The 22,617-nt window shown below is 36.1% G+C and overlaps 1 protein-coding gene across 14 annotated transcripts in view; it reads right to left on the reverse strand.

Annotated features, from left to right (window-relative positions):
* Positions 1–22,617, reverse strand: part of KIF21A (kinesin family member 21A) — a 153,192-nt gene that overhangs the window by 72,028 nt on the left and 58,547 nt on the right. For all 14 annotated transcript variants that reach the window (XM_019808793.2, XM_019808792.2, XM_019808791.2 and 11 more), the window contains exons 2-5: positions 3,563–3,785; positions 3,245–3,427; positions 1,706–1,855; positions 860–994 (exon numbers count right to left, since the gene is read on the reverse strand). In XM_019808793.2, coding sequence (XP_019664352.1) covers positions 860–994; positions 1,706–1,855; positions 3,245–3,427; positions 3,563–3,785 — 691 coding nt within the window. The remainder of the gene's footprint in view (positions 1–859; positions 995–1,705; positions 1,856–3,244; positions 3,428–3,562; positions 3,786–22,617) is intronic.

The following is a 22,617-nucleotide window of genomic DNA, read 5'->3' on the forward strand; positions in this document are numbered from 1 at the left end:
TGCAGTTGAAGAAAATAATCAAAAATATTTTATTAATGTGACACTAAATATCCTCAAACCCCACCCATTATACATATATTAATGTATAATAATCATCAAAAATATTTTATTAATGTGACACTAAATATCCTCACCCCACCCATTATACATATATACATTATACATATATTAAGTAATTAAATATAAATATAAATATATTTTAATACATATAATATTCAAAAAGAGGCAAGTAGCCAAATAAATGTAAATGCAAAAAAGTCTACTGGCAATAAGCTTATTAGACAAAGGTAGAAAGAAGCTTGCCAGTCAGAAACCAGCTGTCATCAACTGAGGCTTTGCTTATGTTGGTGAAGAGAAACCTGTAAGGCACAGAGTCTTCAAAGCAAAGGGTCTCGGTAAACTACATCCATCACCATCAAGCCACAGCTTGCTTTCTGGCTGCTGCAGACACATATCCACTTTTTAATTTCAAAATCTTACATAGTTGGCCAGCTTCAGTTTAAATACAATCAGAAGCATCTCATTAGGAAAAGGAATGATTAGCCAAACTAAATTTGGCTTAAATGTACTGTCCTGGGATTAATGTGGATTTTTAGGAAAATGAAGCTGACAAGTGTAAGAAATTAGAACTAAAGGGGCTCCCGGGTGGCTCAATCGGCTAAGTGTCTGCCTTCAGCTCAGGTCATGATCCCAGAGTCCTGCATCGGGCTCCCTGCTCAGCTAAATAAATTTAAAAAATCTTGAAAAGAAAGAAAGAAAAGAAGGAAAAGAAGGAAGGAAGGAAGGAAGGAAGGAAGGAAGGAAGGAAGGAAGGAAGGAAGGAAGGAAAGAAGGAAAGAAATTAGAACTAAAAACTCACAGCATCTATTTGAGGACACATTCTGGTTTGACACAAATGAATGGTAAAAATGGCATGTGAACGAGAGCTCTGAACATTCATCTGGGTACTAGCTGTGGTCCGGGATAAAGCACCCAGCTTCAAACACTGCATCATCTGGAAAAGGAAAAGAAAGATTTTACTTGAACAATATTTAAACAAGACACCATACAATCAGAAATCTAAGCTAATGGTCAAAACCTACCGTATTAGGTAGCTATAAAAGATGTGGATTTTCATATTATTTTAATTACAGGCACTTTCTGAGCTGAACTTCTCAGTATAATAGTGTATTATTTTTTTAATAGGAGAAAAAACTGAGATTCCATTGTTTGTCATTTGCTGACATTTGCAGCTTCCATTCCAAAACTGTTAACAGTAGAACACTTGGGAACAAACTGAGCAACTTGAATTGCTGGGGCCCTTCTGTATATCTTCTCTTGAAATACTTTTCTGTAAGTTTTCTTAATAGTTTCCCTTTAGGAACCATGGTATTATCCTACATACATGACGGCAAAAGGAACAAAAGGATTGGGGTCTCATCCTTCACCTTCAATGATCTCTCTTTCTCTAGTTGTGAAAGAAAACTATACATACATTGCCTTAGATTCTTTTCATGCTATGATAAATGTACTGATTTTATCATAACCCTGACATTGTAGATAATAAAATCCTGACATAAAAAATATGGGGAAAGAAGACAAGATTTTAACTCCATATTACACATGAGAATACAAATCTCATTCTTGATCTTAAGTAAACTATCAGTAAAGCTGATTATTAAATACAGCCAAATATGCTCTATTTTAACTTTAACATAAATGTCACCTCTGATTCTGTATTCACAGTACGTGTTGTGACTCCCACGGTATAAATTCCTCCAGTTGAATCTTCATGAATTCTTATATTTGATTTTTTATTTTTTGCATCAATATCACGAGTGGTATCAAATAAGTCAAGGACCTCTTCATTATATAGCTATCAAAAAGAATTATTATAAGCTTCATTTTAGCAGAAACTGCCTCATGGCTATTAACAAAAATTGCATATTATCTTTCAAACATATCTTAAAACATCTTCAAAATAACATATTTCTTTAAAAATAACACATAAAAATGAATGATACAATTATTATTACAAATACAAATAAATGCCAGATTTCTTCATAAAAGTAAGAACAGTAAATTACTTAATCATGACTAATGTGTTGAAAACTAGCTAAAATGAACTGTTAATCATTTATAAGAGATAAACAAATATTTACAAATATAAGTAAACTAAGAATACCAAATGCAGACAAATCCAAAGCTTAGGGAAGATTTTAAGAATTTTTACTACTTCAGCTAAAAATATTTCCTATTGTCCCACAACCTTTCTTAATGTATCTAAAAATTAATACTTAGTATTTTTCAAAGGTCAGCAATGATATTAGTGTTTCAGTATCAATACTGGCAAAGAAGATTACACCTTAGAAGAGAATGCAGACACCTATTTTTCTATCAATAGCTTGAAGTCACAATGCCTAACAACGTTTGGATGGTGAAAGGGAAGGCAGAAGAACACTGTTTCTTTTCTTTTTCACCACTAATTAACTTTCTTTTGGTAAGAAGTACATAGCTACATTATTCTTAGTTTTTACTAAATTGGGATGTCCCTTAAAATCAGCAGTAAGATAACTGATGTTAATTTGAATTAAGTTTTCTATTTTGTGCTATATAATGCTGAACAAACTATTTCATCAATGATTAAAATGATTAGTTCAGGCGATCCAAGCTAGAACTAGACTAGAACACTCTTTGGACCAAGCACCCAGAATTATAACATCGTCATCCACCTAACTGCAATATTGCTCAAATCCCAGATGTCCCCTTACTGTCATGTTCCTCCCACCAGACCAGACTGCCCTAAATTAATCCAAACCTGCCCCAACCTTTGGACATTGCATAAAACATAAGCCTATCCTTGTAGCAATACCAGCTTCTGCAGCCCAATTAGTGCTACTATAGCCTCAATCCTATTATTCCGCACATCTTCCCTCCTTCTTAGCTGCTGAGTTCCCAGATCTTTGTAAGTCTGACTACATTACAACAGTAATTATAAGATAGAGTCTGAAATAAACAATATTAATTATTTTACTCTATGGGCTCTGGTCAAGTGTTTATAATTTTTAATACTAACAAGAAAGAATATTTATTACTTATTATCTGTTGTTACCATGACCTATTACCTAAAATTAATTTACTCAAATGTTACTTATTAAGCACTAAGTGCCAAATACTATACTAGAAACTGGCAGTATAAAATCATAAGGGTTATGGTGTTAAGGGTAAGATATAAAGGAAACTAATGACACAATTATACTATTACCTCTAAGAATTGGGCGTTCACTTTAAAATCTGGAGGAGGAAGCCCATTTTTAATTGCAGTGTGTTTTTTTTCTTCAATACTCTTGAAAAGGTGTTTAACAGCACGAGAGATAATACCCTGTTCTTCCTCAATGATGTTAACATCAAATCCTGTTCCCATTGTATATGTTTTGCCAGCTCCAGTCTGAGTAAAAGAACAGAACAAAGAAAAATGCATGCTTGATATTAATAACATAAGTTCAAGAAACAAAAATAAAAGTGCAAGTGAACTGACACTTCTGAAAAGTTACAGCTTCTATGAAAATAATTTGGTACTTACTTGTCCATAGGCAAAAACTGTAGCATTGTATCCTTCAAAACAACCTTCAATCAGTTTTTCTATACATTGAGTGTAGATCTGCTCTTGCTGAGATTCAATGTCAAACACATAATCAAAAGTAAAAGCTTTATCTTTCCCTAGGAAGACCTGAGGTTCTCCTGGTGTGACAGATGTACAAATATGGCATCCTTCAATCTTCTCTTTGGCAAGCTGTGGTCTTATTCTGTGAGAAATAATTGGAAAAAATAAAATAAAATGAATGGAAAAAACTGAAAAACACAAAACTTAAAAATTCCTCGCCAAATCTTTTTAAAACACTATGCAATCTACTATTGCCTCTTCAGTTGTAAAGTTTAAATAAATTAAATTATACTGAGTCAATTTGATAATCCCAAAAATCAAGAACAAGAATAAAATTATTCTTAAATACTTTTATGGGTGAATGCTAACAAGTTAAAGAGTCAGTTAAAATTAATTCTGCCATCAAAATGCTGTTTGTTGTTATTTTTGTTTTAAGTTTCTTCTCTTCATTTCCAGGGAAGACAATAACCAAAAGTGAGAAATTAAGGACATAATATTTATCTTGATGCCCCTGACTTGTCTTTTTTGCAAATTCCTCACCAATGGTTTCCAAACTTGTTTAAGCATATCCTTCTGTCAGCTTAACATCTTGAAGCACACTCTCACAATATGTATGTATATGTATTCATTATAAATGATATGCACATATTCTATTGATGTGTCATGTATTATGATATATACAAAAGCAGAATTTTGCAAAGAAAGAAATTAAAAATATATACAAAGAGAAGTTCCAATATTTTCCCTCCAAAACCCAGTGAATCAACACGCATACCTCCTAGGGTGTCCTCTCTCTACTTGGAAAACCACAGCATTATACCCACCCTACATCCAACCCCCATCTACTCCAGATTCTCATACTTTCTTCTGCTGCTTCTCTTCCTGATCAAGGCCTATTTTTAAAGAAGGAAAGTAAATATGGTGATATGTTGCTAACAGAACAAACCAAAATCTGGTCCTATTCTATTTAATCTATAAAATGACTATCCTGGGCACCTGGTCGGCTCAGTCAGTTAAGCATCTGACTCTTGATTTCAGCTCAGGTCATGATCTTGGTGTCGTTAGATCAAGCCCTGCATCTAGTCCCACTTTACGCCAAGTCCTGTGGCCCCAGAGGGCTCCACACTTGGCAGGGAGTCTGCTTGAGATTCTTTCCCTCTGCCCCTCCCCGCAGCACCCCCTTGCACTTGTGCATCACACGTGAGCTCCCTCTCTCTCAAATAAATAAATAAAATATTTAAGAAAAAAAAGGACTACGCTGGACATACACCTCACTGACTTACTGTACCTAGGTTTTTTAAAAGGCTCCTATTTGGGGGATGCCTGGGTGGCTCAGATGGTTAAGCATTTGCCTGGGGCTCAGGTCATGATCTCTCAGGGTCCTGGGATCAAGCCCCATGTTGGGCTTCCAGCTCAAGGGGGGAGTCCACTTCTCCCTCTCCGTCTGGCCTCCCCACCGTGCTTGTGCTCTCTGTCTCTCTCTGTCTCAAATAAATAAATAAAATCTTTAAAAATAATAAATAAATAAATAAATAGTTCCTATTTGCCATGAAGAAGGAGAAGCAGTCTAAGGAAGAAAGTAAGACAACCAGTGACAGAAAACATAAATGATAAAGACAGACCAAAGAAAGGATTTTAAAAGAATCTGGTCCCAAATTCTTATTTTTCGAGATCTGAGTTTTTCTTTTTTTTTTTTTTAATGGGGTCAATAGAAGTGGAATGAGTTCATCAATTTATTAGAGATAAAACCAAACCTAAGACCAGACTGCCTGACTTTTAACCCTTCCAGGTTCATCAGGATGGAAGGTCAATGGAAAGATAGGAAAGATAATACTGAGAAGGGACTGAATTTCTGCAACCCTGGTTATCTAAAATGGAATTCTATACTACCAAAAAAATATGTTAGGTAAACAATATATTTATTTATGCAATTTTTTCTTTCCTCTGTGATAATGATATTTTTCTTTTATCAAGTCTTCAATTTCACTTGTTTGTTTTAATGGAACACAATAATCAATGTGGAGCTGGCTAGTTACTGTGGAAAAAGCAATAAAGTGGCCATTAAGAGACCTGGGTTTCACTACTTTTGTCACTCCACAGCTATCATACAGTCTTCTCTCAGAGCTCCAATTTCCTCACCTGTGGAGAGAAATCATAATTCCCAAGGTCCTTTTAGATCTAACACTATTTGACTGCAGGATACTGTATTTTAAAAAGGGGAAAGGAAAATAATATTTATATACTGTTATAAAAATAAAATGATATAACAAATAAAACAAAGGGTTTCTTATAAGAAGCCACAACCATGGACTATAGAAAGAGCTAATGGCAGTAGTAGCTTTGGCTTTCTCGCTCCACGTTTTCTTGATGAGTGAGTGGTCTTTCTCGAAATGAATATTCTCTTCCTTCCAAACTCCTTTTTTCCTATCTCACTTCATCCAATCATGGGGTGGAAACCATAACAAAATCCCCATCCTCCTAGGGAGAATCACCGTCCCGACTGCTGCCAAGCTAGAAACAGGAGAGTCAACCTCAATTACTCCCTTTTCCCTATTCCATCTACTTAATTGATCTCCAAGAGTTATTATTATCTCTGAAATAGTTCAAGAGCCCACCAATTTCTTTCCTTCCGCATTAACACCACCATTATTTCTTACTTGGATTATTCCAAGTCTCCTCACTAGCCTGTCTGTGCCAATTCTTGCCCCCACCAATCTGTTCCATACACTGCAATATCAGTGATATTTGTAAAATATGAAGTTGATCAGGTCACTACCTTGCTTAAAATCCTTCAGTACATCCTTAAATCTCTCTGCAGTCTCTCCTCTGGCCATGCTTCCTTCATCTTTGAAATAAAGAATTTTGGTTGTTGATGGTGGCAGTTGTGATGGATTATTTTTAACCAGTTTCACTAATTAGCTATGCTCTCTCTAGCCTCTATACCTTCAAATATACTGCCTTCTTTCCCTGGACACTCTTCCCCACCCTCTCAATTCCTAATTCCTTTTCCAGCCTGAACATTTCATGTTTTCAGTCTCTATTTAGATTTCACTTCTTCAGAAAACTCTAGCTAACTCTTTGCATTCCAACATAAAATCATATCTTTTCTCTCTCTACTTCATGCCCCCAGGATTCTACTCTCTCCCTTCTTTAGAGCTGCACCGTGAAGCTTAACAAATCCCATATAATAAAACAGATAAAAATAAACTCAAACTGTCTAAATGAAAATGAGCACCGGTCTACTGTTTGAAATCAGTGTCTCATTAATTTTAAGGAAATTATTATAACCATAGGCTAACTTATTTGGCTATTAAGATTATTTCTAATTTCATTTTAACATAACAAAGAAAAAGTAGACGCTATTTGAATTGCAGATATGACAGCCAATTTTAGAATGCCAATGTCATTCAGAATTTAATCTCCCAACCTCTATTCATCTGATTATTATCCTTGCTAATGGCAAGGAGGATTGTGTTTGAAGCATGGATGATGAGCAATTCCACCCATTTGCATGGGCGGGGGGAGAGAGAGAGAGGCTTTAAAAACCAGCAAGATAGGCGGAACCCATTTCAACTGGATCCAGGCAGTGGTAGCTTCCCAACACGTCGGAGAAACCCCCACCGAGAAGAGGATGGTCTCCTGTATATGCAGATAACTGGAGATTGACTATATTTCAAAGGCTAGAGATATATTCATTCACCTTTATAATTCCCCTTCAAAAATCAGTATTTTAAACTCTATAATTCCCTAAATTTATACACAAGAATTCTCACATGGAAGTTCTAACCCAAGCCATTCAACTGCTTTAATAATGTGAAGAATTTGAAATTTACCCAGCTACAAACCTCAATTTCAAAACTATAATTTAAAATTATATATAGACAAAATATATCAGTCCTACTGGGAAATAACAGACTAAAAATAGAATCTCAAAAAAATAATAAAAATAAAAATAGAATCTGACATTTATGACTCTAAATATTTTGAAATACCTTCTTTCTTAGTATTTTTATGTAAAAATAAGAACATTAAACATATTCATCTAATCCCAACACTAAGAAAGAATCAGTGTTAACATTTCAGTTAACATTAACACTCAGAAATAATAACAAGACCTTCCAGGTTTTTCCAAAATGCATAATCATTTAAGTAAATATATAAATTGCTTCTTAAAGAAAAACATTTATGCATAAAACTTATGTCATAAATATTTAGGATAAGATATTCCAATATTTCCTAGCAATATTATGATAAAGGCCAGCAATCACATGGATTCTATCTATAATACTAATGTGCTAATAGAGATTATCTCTATTTAGGTTTTTAAAAAAAAATGTTACATTGAAAATGAATGTAGGCTGGGTAAGGCCATTATGGAAAAGAGTGACAGTTGTGCTAGAGAATGTGCTTTTTTTCTCAGCATGAGGTACAGCTTTTTATCCTCTGTGGACCATTGACCAATGGGTGGGTCTGAACAGGAAAACCCATTGGAGAGCCATACCAAAAAAAAAAAAAAAAAAAAAAAAAGNAGAAGCAGCAGAAGAAAAGAAAAGTTATCTGTTGTATCTAGTTGGTAAAGACTGAAGGCTTGAAACAGAATATGATTGAAGCTGTTCATTATTCAGTTTTAAGATAAAAATACATGAACAAATGTCTCCATTTTCTCACATCTAAATCTTTCCCTTGACATATAGCTACTTAGCTTCTGCTCTCACACACTACTGAAACTGCTCAGAAAGAGGCACCAAAGAAGCACTTTTCATTTCCAAATAAAGTGGACCTTTTTTAGTCTTCATCCTATCTGACCTCTTTTCAAAAGCATTTGACCGTATTTATAACCTGTAGGGGAGGAAAAAACCTTTTCCCTCTATCCTCTTAGGTTCTCCTGGCTGTGGTCCTGTAAATTAGACTGACAAAAGACAGACTAACAAAGGAAAAACAAACAGAAGTTTATTCACATGTACATCATGCATACACATGGGAATACTCAGTGGTGGATAACTCAAAGGTTGGTTAGAACTTGGACTTACATAGCATATTAACAAAAGGAAAAAGGACTTAGTTTCTAGAACAGCAAACAGTGGGAAGTTCATAAGGAGAAACTAAAGGAAGATAAGTGCTAGTTAGTAAAGTTTGTTATATAGGTTCCTCCATTTTCATTCTAGAGACCAACTTCTGTACTTCCTGGTCCAGAGGGGAGGGGAAACACCTTTACAAATTTATGTCCTGCTTTTAGACAAATAGGAAGAGGCAGAGATCTTTATATCTGTTTTTATAAAAAAAAAATGCCTTCCACTCAAAATAATCCTTATATCAAAATGGCATATTTGGAGGAGGCATATTCTGCTACCCTTCATACACCATATTTCTCAATTCTTTATCTGCAGTTGGCTTTTGTGACATCACTTTTTTTAACTGATTCTGATTTCTGAACCAATCTTTTTCTTTTATACCTCATATGCCAACTTGCCTTAAAATGTCAGTTTTCTCCCTGAAATATCCTAATTATTTAACATGGTATCTAACATTTTCCTAATCTGTATTCTACCTGTCATTCCATTTTTAAATCTAGTTACATCCAGCTATGCCAAACCACTGATCATTTCTTGATCACTTTGTATACTTTTATTCACCATGCAAATGCATGTGGTTTTCCCTCTGCTTGGAATGCCAAGCCTCCATCCTTGCATAAAAACTTCTTTGTAATTTTTCAAGACCTAACCCAAACATCTGTACCTTTATAAAACTTTCCCTGACTACCCCAACCTTGAATTAATCTATGCAATTTGTACATGGTGCTAGAATGGTAGCTAACAAATTGAATTCTTATTGCTCTACTAGCAAATGAATTCTTTGAGAACAGAGAACAGATCTTATTCAATCATAAAAGTAATTCAACATTTACTAACTGAATCCTATAAACTGCTCTAGTTAAGGGGGGGAACAGTCCCATACTGGGCATGTGATTATCACAATAATCTAACTTTGCTCCATCATTTTACTCTGTTACTAGAAACCTGATTTTGAATAATTATTTGACCATCCTGTGTCTCAATTTTTTAACCTATAAGATGGGGAGCCTGGATTTAAGATTTAATATTCCTAAGATCATTTCTAATTTCAAATTCTATTTTAATTATTCCTTTAAGAAAGCAAACTCCTTACTTAAAAGAATTATCAATAAACAATCTTTTTTTTTCCTATACCCACCATTAATTACACGACTTGTTCCTTATTTTTTCATGGTTCCTATCATTCCCTTCAATTTTTATAGCAAATGTAACTGTGCCATAGGAACAAGGAACTTCATTTATTAAAACATAACCACAGCTCCTTGCAGTGGCAGTAGCTAGTGAAGATTAGAGGAGATTTGGAGACTGAGACCAGTAACTTTCTTAAATTGGGCCCTGTTTTCTGTTCTCTGCCTTCATAATAACAATAACTGGTTTTAGTAAATGAGTATATCAAATAAGCCAAGAGTGTTTCAAGATGTCCTGGATAGGACCAAAAAATAAGAAGATAAATATATGGAGGTAGAACTGGGGGGGGCTTATAGCTACTACCTGTTCAGCTAGAGTTTTAGTCATCAAACTCAAAATAATTGAGTTTTAGTCATCAAACTAAAAAAAAAAAAATGAGTTTTTAAAGTTTAATTCTGCCACATACTGCTGGAAGAGGCAATCCACCTTGAGACCTGAGCATCCCTGCACATTCTTGCTGGATATGCCAAGAACGCAAGACCCTGGCTGCTCTTTTTAAGGATCATTTCTCAAAGTTGCATTTGCTGCAAGCAACCTTTAGGTATAATGTCTTCTACCTGACAAAGAACTAGCTTGCTTCTGTCTACTATAAAATCAGTGAATCCCCAAGTTTGGTGTTTCTCAATGCCCTACTACTTGCACAGCACCCATAGAATTGGCCCACCTGCATTGCCTCCATGAATTGGAGGAAGAGGGGAATTGGGAAGCACTTCAAATTATCATGAAGCTTACAATGCATTGTCTCTAACTCAAGAACCTTATGGCTTCTGCCACTATACATGAAAAGAGTAACAGAATAGCTTGTTAACTTGTAAAGTGGGTAAAATCTCAGACTTTTCCCAGGTCTTAACATACTAACTATGAAGTTTGGCAAGTCACTCTCTTAGCCTCAGTTTCCTTATCTATAAAATGGTAATATTATGACTGCAATATCCACATCACAGAATGTTGAACAAAGGAGATGGTATGTGGCAATGAAAGTCTATGTAGGTATAAAGTGTTGTTATTGTTGCTACAGCACCACTTGAAAATTCTCTAAGTCAGTTCCTTTATAAGGCACCTTTATCATCTTAACTCCACTTGAGCCTTCCAACATGGTATGCATGATTTATTCTTAGGCTCCCCAGACTATTGCCACATTTTTCAAAACACCCTTCGGAGGCACTGAGTCTTTAGAACAACTAAATGTAGAACTATTATGTGAGGAATAGAAGTATAATATAACAATGAACACTACATAGATATATACATGTACATATACATATAAATATACAAATATATATTGCCATGCAAAGATCATCAAGCTGAATAATGTTACACCTCCATTTGCAATGACAAGTCATAACCCTAAAGTTAACCTTTTCATAGCAATGAATAACCAAGCCTCATTATCCCTCTATTCACACTAAAACAGAGTACAACAGCACCCAAAATGGGAAGTTTTATCCCTTTCAGTATTACCATCATTTTTACTATCTCCATAAAACCAATAAAGAAATTTCACTCAGAAAGGAAGAGAATGAAGTTCCTGAGTAACAGGTTCTTTTAAAAAGGGGAAATAAATCATTATGATAAACGTTGTCCTTATTCTGATTTAAATTTGATTAAATGCTAGTGACAAGAATGTTGACAAATAACTAATCAATGATTTATAGTTACTAAAGAGGTGCTGATTTAAGTAAATAAACACATGCCATTATAATTTATACCCTCCTAGGACTTGTGCAGTCACCAATTTTTTTCCCCCCTAAATTATTAGAGTAACACTAACATCACTCATTAACCTAAGTCCAAACATGCTGGAATCAAACCTATATTTTTATTTTTTTTCTTTCAATATTTTATTTAAATTCAAGTTAATTTTAAAAAATTCAAGTTAGTTAACATATAGTATAGTATTAGTTTCAGGGGCAGAATTTCGTGATTCATCACTTACCTATGACACCCAGTACTCATCACAACAAGTGCCCCTCCTCAATGCTTATTACCCATTTAAGTCATCCCCCCACCCAATACCTCTCCAACAACCCTCAGTTTGTTCCCTATAGTTAAGAGTCTCTTATGGTTTCCCTTCCTGTGTTTTTATCTTATTTTATTTTTCCCTTCTTTCCCCTGTTCATTTTTTTTTAAGATTTTATTTATTTAATTGACAGAGAGTATACAAGCAGGGGGAGCAGCAGAGGGAGAGGGAGAAGCAGGCTCCCCGCCGAGCAGGGGGCCTGATGCGGGGCACAATCCCAGGACCCTGGGATCATGACCTGAGCTGAAGGCAGATGCTTAACTGACTGAGCCACCCAGGCAGCCCTCCCCTATGTTCATCTGTTTTTTTTTTTCTTAAATTCCACATATGAGTGAAATCATATGGTATTTGTCTTTCTCTGACTGACTGATTTCGGTTAGCATAATACCCTCTAGTCCCATCCAAACCCGTATTTTTAAACACATGTAGTTTTTAGTACCTTCCAGACTTTCTCTTACACCCTCACTTCTCCTATCCCTCTGTCCCTGTTTTATTCAAGGCAACACAAGAAAGAAAGCTTTCTTTTCCTAATTGGTCAAGATATTTTTATTTTTCCCCATAAACAGAAAGGAAATAACACACAAATGTCTTCCTTTTTGCATTTGGCCATTGTTAATCTCTTATTCTGTTAGAATATACTGTTGTCCCTAACCTACAGTTTTTAAAACATGACAAATCTTTCCATTACCTAAATGTCTTTGTAAAAGGTCTCTTCTTTTTTTTTGCTTGAGTTATTCTGATCTCATCCCCACGAGATTGTGGTAGTTCTCCAGTTTACTCAATAATCTGACCTGATTCCCACTTTGTGTAGTTCTGTTACTTACAGCTATCTGTAACTAGCCCACTTGGCACCTTGTTAACACCTTTGTTCTTCTTATACACCAATAAATCTGTTCCCTGTTCAGATCCTTCGCCTTTTTTTTTTTTCCTCATTTGTCAGTGTTTTGGATGATCATTAGATTGAATGCTACTTACTAGTGTTCAATTTGATATCTTACTGTTAATTTTATCTCACTAATTTCTTCCCTTCCATTTCTTAAAAATTAGGACAGCTATCACATTGCCACCACAAATGAGCCACCAGGGTTTCTGGTCCCTTTTTTGATCCTCCCCTAGTTCATTCCAGTTTGCAGACACACATTAAGGAAGGATCTCCCCTACTTTAACCTTCTATCTTTTGTTCCAGAAGAGAGTTTCTGACACATCATAGGAACGTAGACCATTTGTGGCCTTGCTAAATTGTTTTCTTAAGAACTCAGGCATGGCATAAATAATAAGTAACATAGGTCTACAAAAAGAAATTCCCCTTCCTGAAATGGATCTTTAAGATAATTGATGGGAAGAAAGGTATTTCTCCAAGACACTCAAGAAAGAAACACACCTCAGTAATTCCATTAAAGAGATTAATTATGCAAAAAGCTTAAGAACAATAAAATGCAGCAGTGCGTACCTGGGACCAGGAAGTACACACTTTTATGAAGGGAAGAGATGGAGAGAAGTTCACTTTTTAATCCATTAATGATGAGCCACTTTTAAAAATTACTCAGAAATCCCATCCTAATCTGTATAATTAGCTATGTATCCTACAGCCTTCATCTCTGTGTGGTCCACCTGACTCAAGTTTATTCTCACTCAGGAACACCAAAAGATACACATTGATGTTTGTGCTGCGATTCCTAGACTAACCTACTCAGTCTTTGGCTTGCAACACCACTTAGGAAAACAAAGATTTATTTCCCTCAAGTACAGTTCCCCACTGGCTAATTAGGGAAAGGAAAGTAGGGGGAAAAGAATGATGGGACTCCGGCTTCCTCTGACTTCCACTCCCATGTCTCATACTTTCTCATCCCCATGATTCCACTAAGGATTCAGTACATTGAAAGAAATACTCTCTTAAGTGAGGAAACTACTACCTTTCACAGGGGGTATCCTCTACATCGCTGTAATTAATACTTTTAGAAACCCTGGGTTTTCTTGTTTAGCCTCTCTCCCCAAAATAGGAAAACTTCTACTCCAAAAACTGAGAGAATAAGGAAAAGAGGTATATTAAGTGATGACATGACCCATCCACCTACTGTCTGAAGTGGTCATCAAATTTCTGTTGTTGCTGGTGGCTGTACATGGTGGCATGTCTATAACCCAAGACCATCAGAAAACTTCACTGAGTCAATAAATCCCTACTAAATGTCAATGTGTAAAGCAAGGACTTTAAAAACAAAGACCTTGAGAAAGGTAGCCATGGGAGACAGGAAAAAAAAAAAAAAAACCAAACAAACAAAAAAAACGAAGAGCCAGAAGAAAATTAAGTATGTGTTCAGTATGGAATATTATGTATAAAGGAGAAATGGAATAAAGATTAGTCAAGGGAGAATAGGATAGTTACAGGAAAAGCTTCAGCAGGAAATTATATTTAACCTAGATTTTGAAAGGTGATTAGAATCTTCCAGGCAGAGAAGAGAGTAAAGGTCAGTTCAGGCAAAGAAAAGGCAAAGATAAATGAAGTGCATTTGTTCCTGGTTGTAACACAGTTATTTAAGGAGAAGCACCAGGATAATAAAAGTTGCTACAATTTAGGAATGTTTTATGAATGTTATGACACCGTGTAAGCAGGCATCCCAGCCAAAACATTCTCTAAAATGAACACTGTAGTCTCTGCAAGATGAAAGATACCACACAAAAGCCATATTGGATCTCTGCCAAAATTCTTTTCATTTTCTCCTGCAGATTGATTCTTCACCCATTTTCACCATACCCTGGGCCCTAGGAGACTGAACATGAGCTACAACAATGGGCTCCCTTCCCTTAGGCTTCCAGTGGGGATTTGCAAGGGGAGCTGCCAGTAAGACATTGTACAGTAGGAATGAGGTCAAGGTATTCATCCTCCTGATTCCTTCCTGCCAGGTCCTATGGGTGGGCCATGTACCTTTGCCAAAGGCCACAACCCCTATCAGGACATCTACATCAGTAGGTTTCCCCCCACCATTACTCATATCAGAGTACTGCTTTATCCCTTAGAGTCTCCTTAATGTAGTCCATCCTCTACCATACTTTCCCCAATCATTTCGTCTGAAGGTATCATCTGTTTCCTGCCAAGATCCTGACCAATCAGGATTAGTCTCTGAAAATGGCAACAACCCTTTTTAAGTACTACTACTGTGAAACCATCCCCTACACTCCCAGTCCTGATACCAATATTGACCTAGAATATAGAGCTGCCAAGGTCCCTACAAGTCTCCAGCCCTTCACAAGCAAGTCACTCACCCAATCTCTTTCCTCGGAAGAGCTGGGGGTTGAGATATATGTAACAGAGTTTAAATATGTAATAACACAAAGTTTAAAAAACATTATTTTTGAATTACCTTTGAACGTTATCCTACAGAATCAGTTTTTTATTTTTTATTTTATTTTTTGAAGATTTTATTCATTTATTTATTTATTTATTATTTATTTGTCAGAGAGAGACAGAGAGAGAGCACAAGCAGGGGGAGCAGCAGACAGACAGAGAAACAGGCAGAGGGAGAAGCAGGCTCCCTGCTGAGCAAGGAGCCTGATTCAGGACTTGATCCCAAGACCCTGATCCCGAGATCATGACCTGAGCTGAAGGCAGGCACTCAACCAACTGAGCCACTCAGGCATCCTCAGACTTAGTTTTTTTTAATTTAATCTTACAATTTAAAAGATTTAATTAACACTTCAGTTTTGTTTTTAAAACTTGAAGAAAAGGTGGAAGATGACTCAAAAGGGTAAGATTAAAGAGAAAAAGCAATCTCAGAATCAGGGTTGTGATAACCAGATAATATTCCAACTCTCATTCTGAGATCATTAAGTTTCCATGTCTCTCATTGTATTCCACCCCAATTATATACAGAATTTTCAAGAATCTTACTAGAAAGTTCTTTCTAAATGAAACCATACATGTTTCTGGGGAAAAAAAGAGAATCTCCTTCTATGCTTGATAATAACTGTATGTGTATGAAACTATTTCATCATGAGAAAAACTGTATTATGACTATAATGACAGCAATGCATCCTCAATCCAAGGTGTATATTATTTGTGTTTACAATCATTCTGTGGAAGGGAAAAAGACTTGTCATTTCAGCTCTGCTTCTTACAAACAGAAATAATATTTTATCAAGTATAAATGATGTACAAATTAAGATTCTGGTTCTCGGGGCGCCTGGGTGGCACAGCGGTTAAGCGTCTGCCTTCCTTCGGCTCAGGGCGTGATCTCGGCGTTATGGGATCGAGCCCCACATCAGGCTCCTCCACTACGAGCCTGCTTCTTCCTCTTCCACTCTCCCTGCTTGTGTTCCCTCTCTCTCTGGCTGTCTCTATCTCTGTCGAATAAATAAATAAAATCTTTAAAAAAAAAAAAAAAGATTCTGGTTCTCGGGGCACCTGACTGGCTTAGTTGGTAGAGCATGCAACTCTTGATCTCAGGGTATGAGTTCGAGCCCTATGTTGGGCATAGTTTACTTTAAAAAAAGATTCTGGTTCTAAACTAATGAACATAAGTGATTGATACCAATTTTTACTATCAAGAAAAAGTCCTATCACAAACACAAAAATAAGCCATAATTCTGTCATCTCCCAATAAATCCAAAGTGACAGGTCAAAGCCAAGACAAGGAACACATGTATTTTTGTAAGGAAAGTGTGGTAGGTAGAATTTTAATATGATCCCAATGAACCACATTCCTGCCCCTTCAGTGTGATGGATACTATGAATATGAAGGGATATCACTTCCAATTCATTTACTAGCTAACTGATATGGAGTTAATCAAAGAGAAATCATCCTGGGTGAGCCTAATCTAATCAGAAGGTGAAACATCAAAGAGACAGGCTCCTGCTGGAACACAGGAAGAAGGCAAATAATCATGTCATCAACTGCCTAAGGAGAAGAACGCTTTTAGGAGGTGATGCTTTTAGGAGGTGAGAAACCAGACTACCATTAGCAAGAAAATGGGACCTCAATTGTACAACCACAAAGAACTGAATTCTGCCCCAGCCTGAATAAGCTTAGAAGAAGACATGAGCCCCAAAAGAGGACTGCAGCCCTGACTGACACCTTCATTACAGCCTTATTAGACCTGAGCAGAGAATCCAGCTAAGCTGTGATTAGACTCTTGATCCATGGAAACGGAGGTTAATAAACATGTTATTTTAAGTTGCTAAATCTGTAATAATTTGTTAGATAGCAACAGAACACTAATATAGAAGGATACCTTATACTCTTTCCTACACTAAATTCTATTGCTTTATGATCGTAATCATTAAAACTACTGCTTATGCTATTTTTAAGGTTCGGAATAGTCAGATGAGTGACATCCGGCATATTACAGTGATAATTATAAATAAGTCAAAGAGGTCTCATTCATGATACCATTAATCTATCTGCCCTTTTGGGGAAAAAAAAGAACTCATCCCATTTCTAAGTTAAAATTCTCTGTGTTTCTTTAAGCTTAATTTTTTTACTTCAGAATCCCGGAATCAAATGTTTGACAATATCCTGTATTTCCTCTAAGTCTTAAAATAAAAATAAATGCTGGTAAGTATAAGGAAAAATAACTTCAAATAGAAACATGGTTTCCCTCCAAGTATAATATTCTCTGACCTTCAATTCAGAAGCAATTATAAGACAATGGTTACAATAAGGACTTTATACTCTCTATGCTTCTTTTTTTCTTTTTTCTTTAAATTCTATTTAATTATCATATTTATATTAATAGCTTCAAAGGTAGAATTTAGTGATTTGTCAGTCACATATAACACCCAGCACTCATTCCATCAAGTGCCCTCCTTAATGCCCATCACCCAATTATCCCATCCCCCCACCCACCTCCCCTCTCTATGCTTCTTAGATGATGGTTAACCTGAGTTTCCACAATTATCTTTCTGTTTATGTTTTCTACTACAAAATTGGGATACTTTTCTTCTGATAGTGGCCATTATTGCCTATGAGCACAAACTACAACATGGAAAGAGAATAGGTTATGCCCTATGGCAGGCTAAACAAGAAGTAAGGGGCGAAAAGCTAAAGAATTTAAGCAACTTGTAGACACTAGAAAAAGCAGAGATTCTCCTCTTGAGCCCTCAGAAGGACTGCAGTCCTACCAAACCATTTTAGGACTTCTGATCTCCAGATCTCGAAGATAATATACTTGAGGGGTTTTTTTAAGATTTTATTTTTTAAGTAATCTCTACACCCAACATGGGGCTCAAACTCACAGCCCTGAGATCAAGAGTTTCATGCTTCACCAACTGAGCCAGGAGCCCCATTTGCGTTTTTTTCAGCCACTGAATTTGTGGTAGTTTGTTACAGCAGCAACATGAAACTAGTATATGGCCTTTAGCTTCATATAAACAGTCTAGTCCTAACATGAGTCATAGTTAAGGAGACCATAAAATTTTAGTATCCAAACCAGGATACTTTTGAAAGTGAAAGGAGCACTATTAATAATCATACTAGGGCAACAGTCATAAATTAGGACTGTCCTGGGAAAACTGATATTTATGATCAGCCTAGTCATGGTTCACTCATAGCAGGGAATTCAGTCAAATTTTAGAGATGTACACTTCGCCTTAAAATGAGGAAAATCTTTTTAACCATTAATTCATCAAAAAACCAGATGGATTGCCTTAGGAGGTAGAGAGGTACCCACAATGTCTACTGACAATAGACAAGGTAGTACAGGTTCTCAAACCTGTACATGGAAGAATCACCTGGTATGTTTCAGTGTGTTTATTCTGTTATGTTTTTAATTCATATTGTAAGTCCCACCCAAGATGTGTTGAATCAGAATTTCCAAAGGTGGGGAGCCCAGAACCTACATTTTTAATTAAATTTCCAAGTGATTCTAACACAATGCTAACCTAGCACCAAACTTTGGGAGCAATGATGAGCAGCGATATTTATATTTTATTTGGTAGTAGACCTTCTCACCCTAGGGTTCTCATACACACACACACATCATAATGCCATTCCTTCTACCACATACTTTTCTCCCAAACACAATCTTAGTCTTAAAGCCCAATATGAAAAACATATAAAAATGAAGTCACTCCTACTAGAGGTACCCCAGGGATTCCTCACCTCTAGGCTCCCCACCCACAGCAGCCCCTAAGGCTCCTCCATGAACTCTGGGGCTCCTTTGAGAATAGGCATGTGAAAGCAAAGCCCCCACATCATTGGAAGTAAGCAGTTTCAAGGTGGCATCATTTGTTACAACTACTCAGAAGCAACTGTCTTTTAAAATTATGTATTTGGAGTTGGTCTCTAATATATGAAGTTTGGTTTTGTCATCCAACTTTGTAATAAATTGCCCGAGGGTACTTCAGGTTGGTGTGTGGGTGTAAGGTAAAAAACCTAACATCACTCTCCTTAAAACACAGCATATTCAGCTCCTTATTTATAAGATTTTATTTTATAAAGAAAGAGGTAATTGGGGGTTCAAAAAAGTTTGAAACCATTGTTATAGAGGAAATTCCTGCATATAGTGAGAGATAAACTGTATAATCCTAAAGTTCCCAAGTACCAGCTCTAAAATTCTAAAAACGTCATATTGTGATGATTCAAAGAACAATTACAGGTAATCTGATTGCCAATAAAATAAAAACATGAGTCATACTCGAGATGGCAAGTCTACCAATGTCTCTAAACTTCCAATCACCTTGTATTTAAGAAAAAAAGATTACACTCCAAAGAGAAATTTTTACCAGATTCAGCAGCCTCGGATTTTTAAAATTATTTTGATACTGTACCTATGGACTGAATGGTGTCCTCCAAAATTCGTATGTCAAAGCCCTACCCTCTAGTGTGAGGGTATTTGGAAGTGGGGCCCTTGGGAGGTAATTAAGTTTAAATGAAATATGAAGGTGGAACTCCCACAATGGGATTAGTGTTCTTAATAAAAAGAGGAAGAGAGAACAAAGCTCTCTTTTTCTTTCTCCTTACTGACCATGTGAAGATACAGAGAAGATGGCTATCTGAAAGCCAGGAAATGGGACTTCCACCAGCACCTTGGTCTTGCTTCCAGAACTGTGGGAAATAAACATCTGCTGTTTAAGCCACCCAGTTTGCAGTATCTAGTTCTAGCAGCCTAAGCTAACTAAAATACCAGATTCACTCTATGAAATAACTCTAGTATCTTCAACTACCACATTTGCTAAGTCCTATGAGGCAGGACTGACCATCAAAGAGTCTCACTGGGACTCAGGATATAAATAGACAATTTTTAAGTAAAAGTAATTAATTAATTTTAAAAAATAAATAAATAATTTAAAATAAAGTAAAAATTACAAGATTTAATTTTTAAAATTTTTAAAGTAGGGGCGCCTGGGTGGCACAGCGGTTAAGCGTCTGCCTTTGGCTCAGGGCGTGATCCTAAAAAAAAAAAAAAAAAAAAAAATTTTTAAAGTAAAAATTAAAAAAATAATGTTAGCAACCCCCCAAACCATAGTTTTCTAAACACACACACACACCATACATTAGCATGTGGAATGAAATTACCTATCAATGAAATTATCTTTCTAATAGTTAAATTCTATACATTTGCTTCACTTTTTCAGATTGTCTTTTAGAAAGTCAGCTGAATATCATTCATAGAGCTTTATATTTTTCATGAAGTATCAGCAATGAAGCATGCAAACAGCATTCCCCATACAATTTTCACCAGTTTATCTATTACCCTTTTTTTTTTTTAATGGGATAAAATTGAGAGAGCATAGAAGAAATCAGAGGAGAGTGAAAAGATCTCTGGCAAGTGGGCAAGAGCAGGTATCCAGGAGAGCTGGTTTTCTCTCAGACATTTTAGCACATGAATATAATAGAGATACATTCAAGAACAAAGTATCTTTGATGAATGCACGGAATGCACTTAATCCTCTTCCCGAATTGAAGGTCAGAGAAAATAGCTAAATCTCATCCATTAGCATGGATACTAAAAGGGCTGGGAACTACATTTGTGCATTCTGAGGAAACAATCTGAATGTTAGAAATTGAATAAAAACATCATTAGAGATTTTTGACCACAATGAGCTCTCTAAACTATTAGCTTTCCCCTCTCTGCAAAGGTCTAATATCTATAAGTGGATTAGGAAGACTCCCATTTTATCAACAAAATGGTGTCCTAAACAACAGACATGTGAAGCTGACTATAAGAATTAAACATTTCCAGAAAACAGAAAGCCTCCTAGAGTTGATTCAATTTAACACAATTTATTGTGTAAATTATTTTCTATATCTCTATATGTAAGATACATGCTAGGCACTGCAGGAGAAATAAAGATGAGTAAACTTGGTTTCTGACATCTAGGATTTTATCACCAAATGCAAGAAAGAGGCAAATACAAAAATAACTAATTCAACATGATATACTATTAAATACCATAAGAGACTTACAGCATAACTTCTCAAACTTTTATACATGAATTACATGGGGAATTTAAAAAATACAGACTTTGATGTTGAGAGTGTGGGTGAGAGATGAGACTGTATTTCTAATAAGCTATAAGTGATGCTGATGCAGGACTCTTGAGTTTCAAAGCCTTACAGTAAAATAGGTAGAAGACATCACCCCAAATTAGAAAAGGGAAGAAAGGATAGTCATGACAGGGAGGGAGAATACAATATTTAAGGAGTGTCCTGAGTAGGTAGGATTTTGATGAAAAAGAAATGTAAAATGAATGAACCAAAGAAACATGTGCTTTTCTACTAATAGAGTGTTTCTCACTTAAAATAAAGCCTAATAATGATTATTAGATATACTATTTCCAGGGAGCATCTGAAATTACCTGTAGAGATATAGCACAATTCTATTAAAGTGCCATTCCTAGTAACTTAGGTTTCTAGACATCGCAAATTCAAGAAGCTTCACACTATAGTACCACAATCGGTGGTTCATGGGATGATCTCAAACAGCTTTCAGCTCACAGAAGTCAAAGATTATAAATTTGATTCTGGATTGCACTCCCCACTCCACTATTCCTGACAAGTCTGCACCAAACACTGATAGTCATGCCCATCAGGACAGGAGGTAGGATATGGAATGTGGATTTTTTTTTCCCTCAAGCAACATAGGACTTTGAACATCTAGATTTCATTTTCTATTGCTATTACTATAAATTTAGGGACCTACAATGATACACATTTATTATCTCACAGTTTCTGTCAGTCAGGAGTCCAAGCTGGGGCCTCTGCTCAAAGTCTCACCAAGCTAAAATTAAGCCATCAGCTGGGCAATGTTCTCAGCTGGACTTCAGGGTCCTCTTCCAATCTCCTTCAAGTTTTTGGCAGAATTCAGTTACTTGCAACTGTAGGACTGAGGTTCTTATTTTCTTGCTAACAGATGACCAGCTCTCAGCTCCTACATTTCGCCCTTAGTTCCTAGCCAAGTGGTCTTCTCACAACATGACAGCTTATTGCTTCAAAATCACCAAGAGAATTTCTCACCCCAGTCTGCTAAAACCAAGTCTCATATAATATAATGCAATCATGGGAGTGACATCCCATTGCTCTCGCCAAATTCTACTGCTTAGAAGCAAGTTAAAGGCGCTGCCTGAACTAAAGTAGAAGGTATTACAAAAAGACATGAACATCAGGAGGCAAGGATCCCTGGGTATCACCTTAGAGTCTCTCTGCCATGGTCAGGAAAGTTCCTGCTCAGAAAACGTGACATTTGGTTTAGAGAGCTGA

The sequence above is a fragment of the Ailuropoda melanoleuca genome, chromosome 16 (genome assembly GCF_002007445.2).
Source record: "Ailuropoda melanoleuca isolate Jingjing chromosome 16, ASM200744v2, whole genome shotgun sequence".
In the NCBI taxonomy this organism is placed as follows: domain Eukaryota; kingdom Metazoa; phylum Chordata; class Mammalia; order Carnivora; family Ursidae; genus Ailuropoda; species Ailuropoda melanoleuca.